General features: G+C 43.8%; 1 protein-coding gene across 1 annotated transcript in view; it reads right to left on the bottom strand.

Moving 5' to 3' along the window:
- Positions 1-12,556, bottom strand: part of GALNT14 (polypeptide N-acetylgalactosaminyltransferase 14) — a 244,974-nt gene that overhangs the window by 117,521 nt on the left and 114,897 nt on the right. The window contains exon 2 of the mRNA XM_079969269.1: positions 10,190-10,359. Within this exon, the coding sequence (XP_079825395.1) occupies positions 10,190-10,359 (170 nt within the window). The remainder of the gene's footprint in view (positions 1-10,189; positions 10,360-12,556) is intronic.

Raw genomic sequence — 12,556 nt, 5'->3', positions numbered from 1 at the left:
TATTCCCCCATTCCTTAGCGATGTATTGTTCCTGCAGTTTGAGTCTTCCCAAAATGTTACGAGGAAAGAGCCATGCTAGCGGCTAAACAGACAGTGAAAGTCCTAGGAAGATGCAACAATAGAACACTGGATGCAACTCATGTTGAATTTAGATTTTAAAAACAAAAACAAACACACCCCATATTTAAAAGTTGTGGGAACCCAGATTAGCAGGTTCAGATTGGGAAGAATCTTTAAAGCTTCTAAAAAACACACCAGAAACTATGCTGTAATCTTGAACTGCCAGGGAACTACCCTTCTGTATGCCAAATAACCTGGTCACTAGACAAGACCAGGGGCCAGTGATTCTTGGACAAGAAAATTCACATCTGTCTTTGGCATTATTTGAGAGTTGCATTGAACAGAAAGGAGAACTTGGGGTTTGCTTAATACATTGCAAGGAAAAGCATATTTTGTTATTTAACTGGCATTCAGTGGGATAAGATAGATGGACCCCACACAGATATAGCTCCTCCCTTCTTAATAAAAAGGGGATTTATCATAAACCTACTTGGTCCCAAATGAGGAATATACAAAGATGCCTTATGCTGAGTTCGTTCGTTTAGCTCAGTACTGAACACAGTGAACGGCAGTGGGGTTCCAGGGTTTCAGACAAGGTTCTCTCCCATCCCTATTTTTATATTATTATTATTATTATTATTATTATTATTATTATTATTTGAATTTATATACCACCCTATACCTGGAGGTCTCATGGTGGTTCACAAAGCAGGTCACAATATATAAAATCAAAATAAAAACAATAACCCAATAATAACCCCCCCCCAAAAGAGCCACATTTTAAAAGGGTATAGGATGTGGATCAGGTCAACCAAAGGTTAAAAAGGAATGTTTTTGCCTGACGCCTAAAGGTGTATAATGAAGGTCCCAGGCGAACTTCCCTAGGAAGAGCATTCCACAGATGGGGAGCCACTGCAGAGAAGGCCCATTCTCGTGTTGCCACCCTACGGACCTCTCGAGGAGAAGGCATATGAAGGAGATGCAACAGATTGAGCCTTCTGCATGCAAAGCACTGCTTCACCACTCTGCTATGACTCGTCCTAACCTGAAAGGTTGGAGTTTATCTGTCCTCTAAAGGAAATCAGAAAACTCAGCTGGTGATAATAGCAACCTGTAACCTGCACAGGCTTTGTCGAGTAGACCTTAACGCTTCATTTCTAGTATCTCAGTGTTATAGGGGTGCCAATTAAATAAAACACAGTAATCCTTCCAAGAAACTGTGCTCCACTGTGCAAATGCCTTGCTAAAGACAAGTGGAGACAGCTCACCATCTAACAGGGCACAAATGAGTTCGGGATTAATATGCAGAATCTATTTATATTGCTGGCAGTCATGCATGAGCCAAAACGAAACCATCTTGAGCCCTGCAACTGAAGGAAGCATTTGCACGCCTGACAGTTTGAACAGTCCCAAAAGAACGGGGAAAGTATTTGCACATTTCAAAGCAGAATCGCATTATAAAACTGTCACATTTTCATGGCTGTCCTTTCTGTGACTGACCCTTCAAAAAAAAAGTTCCTCTTTGAGGAATAAGTGGAAGCAATTAGATTTAAACGTCACCCCTTGCCAATAAATGCTCCACTGTTGATTTCGTTGCTTTGTCTCCTTCCCCCCAAATCTAGTTACTTTCCCGGCGCCTGCTAGACAAAACCCACTTAGAGAGGGATCAAAATGAACCATCAGCTCTATGAATGCGAAACAAGCACAACACTGCAATATATTTTCTCATCAAAGGGGTGCTAGCTTCATATCTCGTCCCTCTGAGAGCTTTGGCTAATGTTATCTGCTCTGCCTCAAAAAGATGCCACAGAATCAGCCGTTTGTGAAAAAGGACCTTTGGCAGAATGTATTCCCCCACCAACACCCCCCAATGTCAGCCTGCAGACTGTGCTTGCCAAAAACACGTGCCACCTTCGGCGCAGGGAGCCTCAACCCTGAGTCTCTAAGCAGGTTTGCAGAATGAGAAAGTTAACTAAATATGGAAGAAGAAAACCAGGCAATCTGAGAAATCAATAGGGATTGTGGAGACCTTACAAAGCAAAGGCTCATTGTGTTTAAATCTAATTGCTTCCACTTATCTTCAAAGCGGCAAAAGTCATATGTTTGTTTTCATGGCCGTAAGGTAGCTCTGTGAAATCCATCCCAGGCTGCTGCGCCATTTCCCTCTCTCAACAACAACCTCATTTTGAAACCATGGTCTGAGCAATAAGGTATTGGGCCTGGGAGGCCATGTGGCTCCACAAGATTTAACCATTTAGCCAGCATGGGAAAGGCAGCTAGACATTTTTCATCTTACTGAATCACAGGACTAATCTAGCCCTTGCCGGCTAGGATCTATGAGCTGGTTTGCGTGCAGCCTTACTGAGATCAGCCTGGATATTGTGTTGGCGAACTATAAACCAGAACTAGAAGCACTTGACACTTTCCTCCCAGTACTTGCCACTTATCTCCTCTTTGCCTTTTTTGCTGGATGCTGGCTTCCGCTTCTGCCTGTGATCAGAAAAAGTACCCAAAACGGGAAGCTGCATTATTATAGTAAGACAATTTGTCTGTCCTCCTAGCCTAGTATCCTCAATTCTGGCAGTAGCTGTCCAAGGTGCTGATAGGTCTTTCCCATCACCTGCTATCTGATCCTTTCAACTGGAGATGCCAGAGATTGTACCTGGAGTCTTTTACCTGCAAAGAATTGGCCTCTTATCAATGAATTACAGTCGGCTGGCTCTGAAATAGGTTCATACTGTGAATTCACCGATCTATCTCTACTACTTAGCATTTGAGCTAGGCTTCAAATATTCGGGTTCAGGTCACAGATCAAGACTAGCAGGCTACAAAAAACAATTTGGTACAGTCCATTTTCTGTATAAATGGGACTTAAAGTGGCCTATTGTTCTCACATACTTGTTCAAAGGAAGACCAGGGTAAGGGTTATTTGATGACAGACTTTTGAAATGAAGGAATGATTTGGATGTGATGAGTCCCCAATTCAAATCATGAAGAAGCAATCCCATCTTTAACAAGACAAGGAGCTACTAGCTCCCCCATGACGGACATGCTTTGGTCCTGGGTTCAATCTAGGGATGGACAGATCAGCCTATTTTTTTGTCACTTTCACAGGCATTCAACCATAAATCCATTCCCTTCATTTTCTGTGGATATGACAAGTTAAAGTCAACATTTAAGTTGTATCCATTGTTCCTTAAAAAAACACATTATGTATGCCATTTGTAGGCACTTTCTCCTAAAAGACATTATTTTTGAACACACACAATTTGCATGTCGTGTGCATTTCTTGAAATGAAACTGCACTGCAAAATTTGCCAAAATGTGCTATCTGCTTGATAACTGCCTGCTTACGACATAAAAGTCTAGGAGATGTGAATTAGGTTTGCTCCCATTTTAATAGAGAGAATCAGTTAAATTCTCCTCCATCCCCAGTTTATTCTCTGCTAAAGGATCTAGTAGACCTGGGGAACATCTCTTCCTGAAATCATGACACTACCAGTCAGAGTAGATGATACCAACCTAGATGAATCAATGGCTCTCATTATAAGGCACTGCCATCTGTTCATATAAACTGCATAGTGCTATCAAAACTATGAATAATTTTAAAATATCATTTTTTTGAAATGCACTCCTTGAAATATTCAGATTTCCCCATTTCCTCCCCTGTTTGGTTTCCCTTTCCATCTTTTTTGCACTTCTCCCTTGTTTATAACAACTGCTGAGCCAAAACCAGCATGTCACCATCAGAAACTAGCAATAGTGGCAGCTACTGTATATCTATAAAACCAATGGAGCATTTGGAAGGTGGAGGTCAGCGGGGCTAGCATATGGAGCCACAAAGCCATGGAACACTGGCATGCCTCGACTCGTTGGGAGGTGTCTGCTGCAGATGGCAGAGACCCAAAAGCAATCAGAAAGAATTCTTTTGGCTGTGGGCAATTCATCCCACTCACTGTTACATTTCTAGCCTGCCAAGCTGGAGTGTATGACTTTATTCCAGATATTGCACACGCACACACAAACACAAAAAAACACATGGGGCAGGCAGGAGATGATTTACAGTGCAATTTTGGCTCCAAGTTTATTATTGCTTTTGCTAGTATGTATGTATTTATGAGAAGAGAATCGAAAAGATAGTGGGATGCGATCGTTTCTCTGTTTATGAAGAATAGTAATAGCAACGCTGTTTTATTATTAGATCTGAGAAAGAGGTCTTGTACTTTTAGGAAAAGGTGAACAAAGGATTGGTGACAAGAAGTCCCCATGAAGAAATGGAATTGAGTGTGGAGGAATATATTGACCTAATATGTTCACTTGTTTTTAAGTAGTTCCGGTATCAGTGGTATGGCTCTTATTGGTGATGTGGGTTGTGCACATAATTTTCCTACAGGTCGTTGTCCCATTCCAAAACAAACTATTGTTGTGTTAAGATAAGTTTAAGACCCATCTAAAGGTTGATATTATTACTGGCCACAAAGTAGATGTAAATTCATTTATTTATATTAGATTTCTACACCAAAGGATGTTAGTTGCTGTAGCTGAGGATTACAGAAAAGTAACAACTGACTACTGCTGCTACCTACCATATTTCCACTCCATTGCAGCTATTATCTACAAGTATATAAGCAAAGCACAGCTTCCATAATTGTTCCACAAAACATCATCTTGGCTTCCTTCCTTGCAATGTTGCACCTGCAATATCCCACCAAAAACTTGGGGGACAAAGCAGGAAACTTGGCAGGGTCTAAGGGCTCCACTCTCATAAGAATTTCTATTTCCAGATTTTCCCAGATCCCGTTATATTATCACAGAACTTCAGTGCACACTTATACTGTGATTGCCCTGCATTTCTTATTTTGCATGTTCCCAGCACTCAAAATACCTTTTAGCTACTTGTCTACCCATTGACACAGTGATAATCTTATTGAAAGGGTCCAATCATCATGTTTCTTGCCTGACTCTATAAATGCATGAATTTCAATGCATGATCACAGCAAGCTTTTTAAAAAGGCATTTTTTTAATGTTCCTCCTGCCATTATGCTGGGTGAACATGTCATGAGAACATTCCCATTTTCCAAGGATTTGGAAATGGAGAAAATGGAGGGAATATTACTGACATCTTTTTGTTTTCATCAATGAGTTGCAGGTGGGGCAGTTGCCCCAAACAACATGAAAATAAAGAATCATTGAAATGCAAAATGGAAATGACCTATTAGGTCATTTAATCTGCCTCCTTCCAAGTCAGGGTTTTTCAGACACTCATTGACTGAAACTGTGTGATTTCCATTACTGCTCCAAGAAGATCAAATTCAATAAATCTAACACTTATTTCCTCTAAAAGACATTCCACCTTCATGTGCTTTGTTTTCCATTTTTCATACACCATTTTATAGACCAATGTTAAACAATTCCACTTGCAGCTGGAAGATTTTCTTTATTTATAGACGTAGTATCATCTTAGAAATGCTATTCTCACTCTTGGCTAGATAGAGATATATAATACAACACACACACACACACACACACACACACACACACACACACTATCCAGTTTTACAGTCTAGAGGTTACCAGAGTACAACCCACTAAGTTATGCTGCTGTGCAGTTTGAAGTCATTTTACTAGAGCTTCCATTAGCCTTCCCTGTTCACCAAACACTGGAATTAGTGGAAGTGTGCACAGAAACAAGGCCTGGTGGATTGCCTTCAGCTACCATCCTAGCACTGAAGGTACAGGTTTACCAAAGAGATTTGCTTTATTATTCTTTTCCTAATGTATCCTTTCATTCTGACAGCTGAATTGCCACGAGCTGATTTATTCAGCAAGCTGGCCGCAGTAGACTCAAGACCCAGACTTAGCAATTCCTGCAAGACAGCAGCTAATTTAGAGCCCCATCAGTTTAAATTATTGAGACCCACCATGTTTATCCACATTTAATTTTATCTGCCATTGCAATGATCACTCTTTCCAGGGCTATGAAATCCTTTCGCATCCTCACAGTCTGCTGTGGACAATTATGTCATATTCTGGGTCATTGGTGAATTTTGCCACCTGGCTGTCTGTGTTGCTTTCCAGTCATAACGAATATGCTGTGCAATGATTCTGTTTCCAACAAAGAGCATGAGGGCAACTTGATGTTTATCTCTTTCACATATTTGTCTAAAATGGATCACTTGCACACACGTACCATCTTTTCATCCAGTTGCTAATCCGGGAAAGAACCTTTCATCTCTTGATCTAACACTGGTTTGCTTCTCTTAGAAGCAGTTGATAACAAATTATTCGGAAAGATTACAACAGCAAGGGCTTGGGGGGGGGTCTCCTATGTTGCTAGCTGCCAGTAACTTACATGTAAAAGGTAAAGGGGCCCCTGACCATTAGGTCCAGTCATGACCGACTCTGGGGTTGCGGCACTCATCTCACTTTACTGGCCGAGGGAGCTGGCATACAGCTTCCGGGTCATGTGGCCAGCATGACCAAGCCACTTCTGGCAAATCAGAGCAGCCGTTTACCTTCCCACCGCAGTGGTACCTATTTATCTACTTGCACTTTGACGTGCTTTTGAACTGCTAGGTTGGCAGGAGCTGGGACCAAGCAATGGGAGCTCACCCCATTGCGGGGATTCGAACTGACGACCTTCTGATCGGCAAGCCCTAGGCTCTGTGGTTTAACCCACAGCGCCACCCGCATCCCCAACTTACATGTACACACACACACACACAAACGCTTCTTACTTTTCCAAGCACCTCCAGCAAAGGGATGTGTCAAAGACAAAAGCCTTATTGAACTGAATGTGCAATCCATTCATTATCTTCAACTTGGGAGATGCATGAGAAATATTTTCCGGAGATACCCTGTGGACTTGACCACTAACTTCTGAACTCTCTAGTTTCTACCAATGGGAACAATCTAGCCTACACTAAGCACATAAAGATCAATCTTATATGCAGGACTTTTTTTCCGAGCCAGAACTCAGTTCTGGCACCTTTCAGGTGGGTGCCATTGCCATTCTAAAAGAACAAGGGAGGTGTTCATGGTGAATTCCAGCACCTCTTTTTCTAGAAAAATAGCACTGCTTATATGGTAAGCAAGGAAGTTGTTAGAGGGCACATTCTGAGGCCTACACTGATAAGGGTGTGCTAGAGAGAGGGCAGCCCCAACTTCTTTTTATGGAGCTTGGGGCTTTGAGGTCCCAACCTGAACCAGAGGCAATCACCACTTCAGAGCTCCTGCAAAGGAGAGTGTCTGCTAAATTTAATAAAGAAAGAAGACTACCAGGGAGAACTGGAGAAGGTCCATAGTTCAGAGGCAGAGCTCCTGCTCTGAATGCAAGAACATCCCAGGATCAACCCCTAGTATCTCCAGGCAATACTGAGCTAGACAGACCCAGAGTCTGACTTGGTATAAGGCAGTTTCCTGTGCTCCTGTAAGTAGTTCATCCACTTGCCACGGGGGCTAAAGCATATGGAAAGGAAGGCGGGTGCTCTCTGAAGCCCACAGAGCTACCCAACAGCAACGCCTGAATCCCAGGCAGATGGCATTTGGGTAAATACAGCTGGGACATCATGCCTGATCAATGCCATTAGTGTCAAAACTCAGATGAGTTTTGCACGCTCACTCCATCAATGCCTGTGAGGGAGACCCGCCACTAACAATCTCCAAAAGATTAGAGGATGAAATTCTCCCTGCTTCCCAAGCCACTGCTGCTTGACAGTTTCCATTAGCCCACCAGGCAGCTCTGGGCAATCAGATGCGCTGTCCCTGGCCTCTCCTCCCAATGAGACTCATTGCTGCAGCCTGTTCCACAAAGTGCACGGCGGGGCCAGAGGGGAGCTGCTGAATCTCCCCAAGCAGCTGGCCAATGACAGGCTGTATCTCCCACTGGGAGCAAATCCCTTCCTCCTTGCTAACTGAGCTCCCCACTCGCTCCCTCGGCCAGTCCAGACGCCTGCTGTTGTTGTTGCTTTAAATTCATGTGCTTGCTCAGGTACTTAGCTAATGCTGCATCCTCGTGACATCTTCAATAAACCAGAACCCAATTACTGCATGAAGGAATCAGGAGGGAAAATATAATTAGCCCATGCTACATCTACGTTCTGTGCCATCTCTAGCTCCATCAATGAGAATTGATGGGAGGGTGCTATTGCACTCAGGTCCCATTTTTGAACTTCCCATGGGCATCTGGTGGCCACGGTCAGAACAGGCTGTCAGAGTAGACGGGCCATCTGTGGCTCTTCTTATATTCCTGATATCCCCCCCCCCCATCACAAACAGAAGCTCAGTGCCCTGGTGTAGATAATCTGGACCAAGGGATGGGATGAAATGACAGCCAATTTACATCTACTTCCATCTTCAGTGGGGCAGCTGGTGAATATTCCATTTGTTATTTCTCTCCAGGAATGACATACTCTCTGCTTAGCTATTAACCGACACCCATCAGGGCTGTCAACTTCCCTCTGGGGGAAAGAGCATCTGGCTATAGTCTGCAAACAAATGAGAATCTCAGCAGCGCTTGCACTTAAGCATCAACACAACATTATCTAGTATAGATTGGCTCCTACCATAATATTCACATGGGAGGGGGGCTGGGGGGAGGAAAGTTTTCACATGGAAACTGAATTTAAGGATTTTCTAGTCAGCATCCAAGATTTAATTTAAGGGCTGTGTCTTAAACCCAGATCTGTGGCAAGATGACAGTCTGGCAGTTCTCCCTGTGCCTCTTCTGGTACTAGACCAATAGGGGAATCGCTCAATAAAAATTTTTACTCAGACTCTCCTACTAGAGGAGAAGCTTATGGTTTTTCTGGAAAGGACAGAAGCATTTCTTGTCAACTTTAGACTTGGATTGATCTACCCTTTGCTTCCTTCCAGATGGCTCTTCCAGGCTGCTCTAGATGTGAACACAGAAAGCTGCCTTATAGTGAACACTGGTCCAGTGAGTTCAGTATAGTCTGCACTGATTGGCAGCAGCTCTGCAAAGCTTCAGGCAGGGGCTTATTGCAGCTCTACCTGGAGATGCTGAGGAACTGAACCTGGGACCTTGTGCATGGAAAGCGAATCCTCTGCCACTGAGCTAAAGTCTTTCCCCTGCAGCTGAATACGTTTCCAGTCATGCAGCGTTTGGACAGCCTTCAGACTTTACAGGATAGAGTTTTATCTGAAGGGCTGACTGGTCTACCTTAAAGATGAAGAACTGTCAGAAGGGAGAGCAGCAGGGGCCTTGAAGTGGCCCATCAGCACTTAGCACCTGGACAGCACACTAAGCTCATCAAGGAACAGTCTTCCCCACTAGGGTGAGGTGTACTGTATTTACATTTAAATTGCAGTAATTAAATTTCAACCTATATACATCACATGCAAAATGCATGCATGTTTTCCTGGTGCATTTCCCCCTGTTTGGTGACACCTTTATGTGGCCACCCTAGACCGGATTTAGTGCTGAGATGCTCACCATATATTGTTACTCTGTGAGCTTTCAGTAGCAAACTGAGATGAAGCAATGGCCGGCTTGACGGTTCTTCTCGCATCGTGATTTTTGCATAGCACCCACCCCCATGATTCGTGATATATTGCGAGGTCAAAAATTATGAAACTGATATCATATTAGGGACTTCAAACTGGTTTTGGACAATACATTGATATATCGCCCCACCCTAATAATGTCTGTAAAGCATTCTTGGCATCACAAAAGCGATATACAAAAAAGTGAGAGAATATAACTGATTGAGCCCATTGATTCCTCTTTAGACTAAATAATAACATGAGGTTGTAGCCAATTAATATGTCCTTATTTGTGCAACACTTGGGCAACACAACTCCACCTGCCTCCTCGCTCTGCTGAATCCCTGTACAGCTCCTAAATCTGTTCTGGAGGTTCACCCATATTTCCAGAGCAGATTTCTTTTGAGGGGGAGACATGCAAGGAAAGGATAGAGAGCAGAACAGGATGACATGGTTGGATGCAGCCCCTGACCTATGCCTCTACAGACCATCAGACCTAGGGTGTACTCCCCGGTAACACAATTCAGGAACGGTCAAGTCCTTTTGCAGGAGCATGTGTGTGGCAACTGTGTTTTCTGATATGCAACTGAAAAAGAGAGAGAGAGAGAAGAAGGAATATGGAACCTGTGGTGTCTTGTGTCTCGTATGCCACGGTCACTGGGTATCCTCTCACTCTCCCGCTGGTTGAAGGCATATAGTCGGTACGGGTCCTCTCCTCCCTTCCATTTCCGGGCAGTCAGGTACTTTCGTTCTTCAAACTGATTCCAGAGATCATCCCAGTCGATGTCAGAGCCCTGTTCATGTACAAACATGGATGCTCATCAGAACAAGAAGCACTGCAACTGAATTGTCATGCCTTTGTTGTCAGCATGGAAAGTGAATCCTCTGCCACTGAGCTAAAGTCTTTCCCCTGCTGCTGAATATGTCTCCAGTTGTACAACATTTGGACAGCCTTCAGACTTCAGAGTTTTATTTGAAGGGCTGCCTGGTCCAACTTAAAGATGAAGAACTGTCAGAAGGGAGAGCAGCAGGGGCCTTGAAGTGGCCCATCAGTACTTAGTACATGGGCAGCACACTAAGCTCATCAAGGAACAGTCTTCCCCACTAGGGTGAGGTGTACTGTATTTACATTTTAATTATATTTCAATCTATACACAGCACAGCGCACCTCAGGTTAAGAACGGTTTCGGGTTAAGAATGGACCTCCGGAACGAATTAAGTTCATAACCCGAGGTACCACTGTACTCACTTATCCCTCTTTAAGGCGTGATCTGCCCTTGTAGCAGAACGAGGTGGTAGAGGCCTGTGTTAACAGAACACAGCTTCAATTGCAGCATCTGCCTGCACCCCTTGCCCAAGCCACAGCCCAAACCATCCCCGCCATGCTCTCCTCGCCATACCCTCACGTGCTGAAGAGTCAACCTGTCCTTTCGTTCAGCTGCACACAATGGCTTTGTCCCTGCATCGTGGAAGCCAACACAATGGGGCCCTGATAAAATCACATCATTACAGAAGCACAGCCTCTTTGATCTCAACCTGTGTGTAGTACAGAGAGATTCAAAACTTGTACAATTGTTCCAACACCGGGAGGGGGGGGGGTGTGTGATCTTATCCAATAATTGATCTCTCTTTTTTATTGTTAAGTCAGTATCCAAGTCCCTTTTGGCTGCTAACAGCACAAAATGAGGCTTTCGAAACAGGCAATTTTACCCCATAATTGATTTTATTCACATCTGACAGCACATTTTAATGTAATAATAAGTAGGGGAGGAGGGGGAATGATGCCTCTGACAAATGAATGGCCCACGTCCCCTTCATCAGCTTTACACATTGGACTGATCCAAAGTACCCCTGTAATGTTTAATATTACATTTCACGTTGGCTATAAAGGAGTCATAGGCAAGCACCAAATGGCTAGCTCCTATTACAGCGATGAGACATCTTTTCTCAAGCACCTAAGTGAGGGGCTACATCAAAGCCCTTCTGGACATTTAAATTTATACAAGATCACTCTTATCTACATGCTTGCAGACTTTTGACTCCTTTAATAAAAAAAATCCAATACATTTGTGCAGCATGCTTCATTAAATTCCACCAAAGCAATGCTGATTATTTATTTAAACCATGATCCACCTATAATGTTGCCTGTGCAAGTCACACGGAAATGAATGGAAGCCATGCAATTCTTTTCAATTGTAACCTACATCCAATTCAATGAGGTATGCATGATGGGGAATGGCAGTGGTTTGTGACCAATGTGTCTAACCACATCTTTTTTTTCTTCTCTAAACTACCATTAATCCAAATGCTTCTTGCTGCTGCAAGAGAAAAGGAATCCAACCTTCTACTGGCCCTCTTTTAGGCTTGCTCCTGCAGCACAGTCTCATAGATGTTTGCTCAAAAGTAAGTCTGACTGTGAGGGACGCGGGTGGCGCTGTGGGTTAAAAAACAGAGCCTAGGACTTGCTGATCAGAAGGTCGGCGGTTCAAATCCCCACGACGGGGTGAGCTCCTGTTGCTCGGTCCCTGCTCCTGCCAGCCTAGCTGTTCGAAAGCTTGTTAAAATGCCAGTAGATAAATAGGTACCACTCTGGTGGGAAGGTAAACGGCGTTTCCATGCGCTGCTCTGGTTCGCCAGAAGCGGCTTAGTCATGTTGGCCACATGACCTGGAAGCTGTACGCTGGCTCCCTAGGCCAATAAAGCGAGATGAGCGCCGCAACCCCAGAGTCGGTCGCAACTGGACCTAATGGTCCTTTACCTTTAAGTCTGACTGTGTTCACTCCCAGGTACGTGGGCTTGGGGTTTCAGCCTCAGAGTATTCATGCATACTCTGTGTGTGCATTGCTCCGTGGTCCTTTGCTTATTACTTATAAAATCAGGAACAAAGGAAGCAGCCTTATAGTGCCCCGTCTAGCTCAGTATTGTATACACTAAGGGCTCGTCCACATTTCTACTCGTCATCCTGCTTTCCCACAGGAAATCTCACTCTTT

This window comes from Podarcis cretensis (assembly GCF_951804945.1).
Source record: "Podarcis cretensis genome assembly, chromosome: 3".
NCBI classification, from domain to species: Eukaryota; Metazoa; Chordata; class Lepidosauria; order Squamata; family Lacertidae; genus Podarcis; species Podarcis cretensis.
The sequence above is the reverse complement of the archived record's forward strand: the minus strand, read 5'-3'. Positions and strand labels throughout refer to the sequence as shown.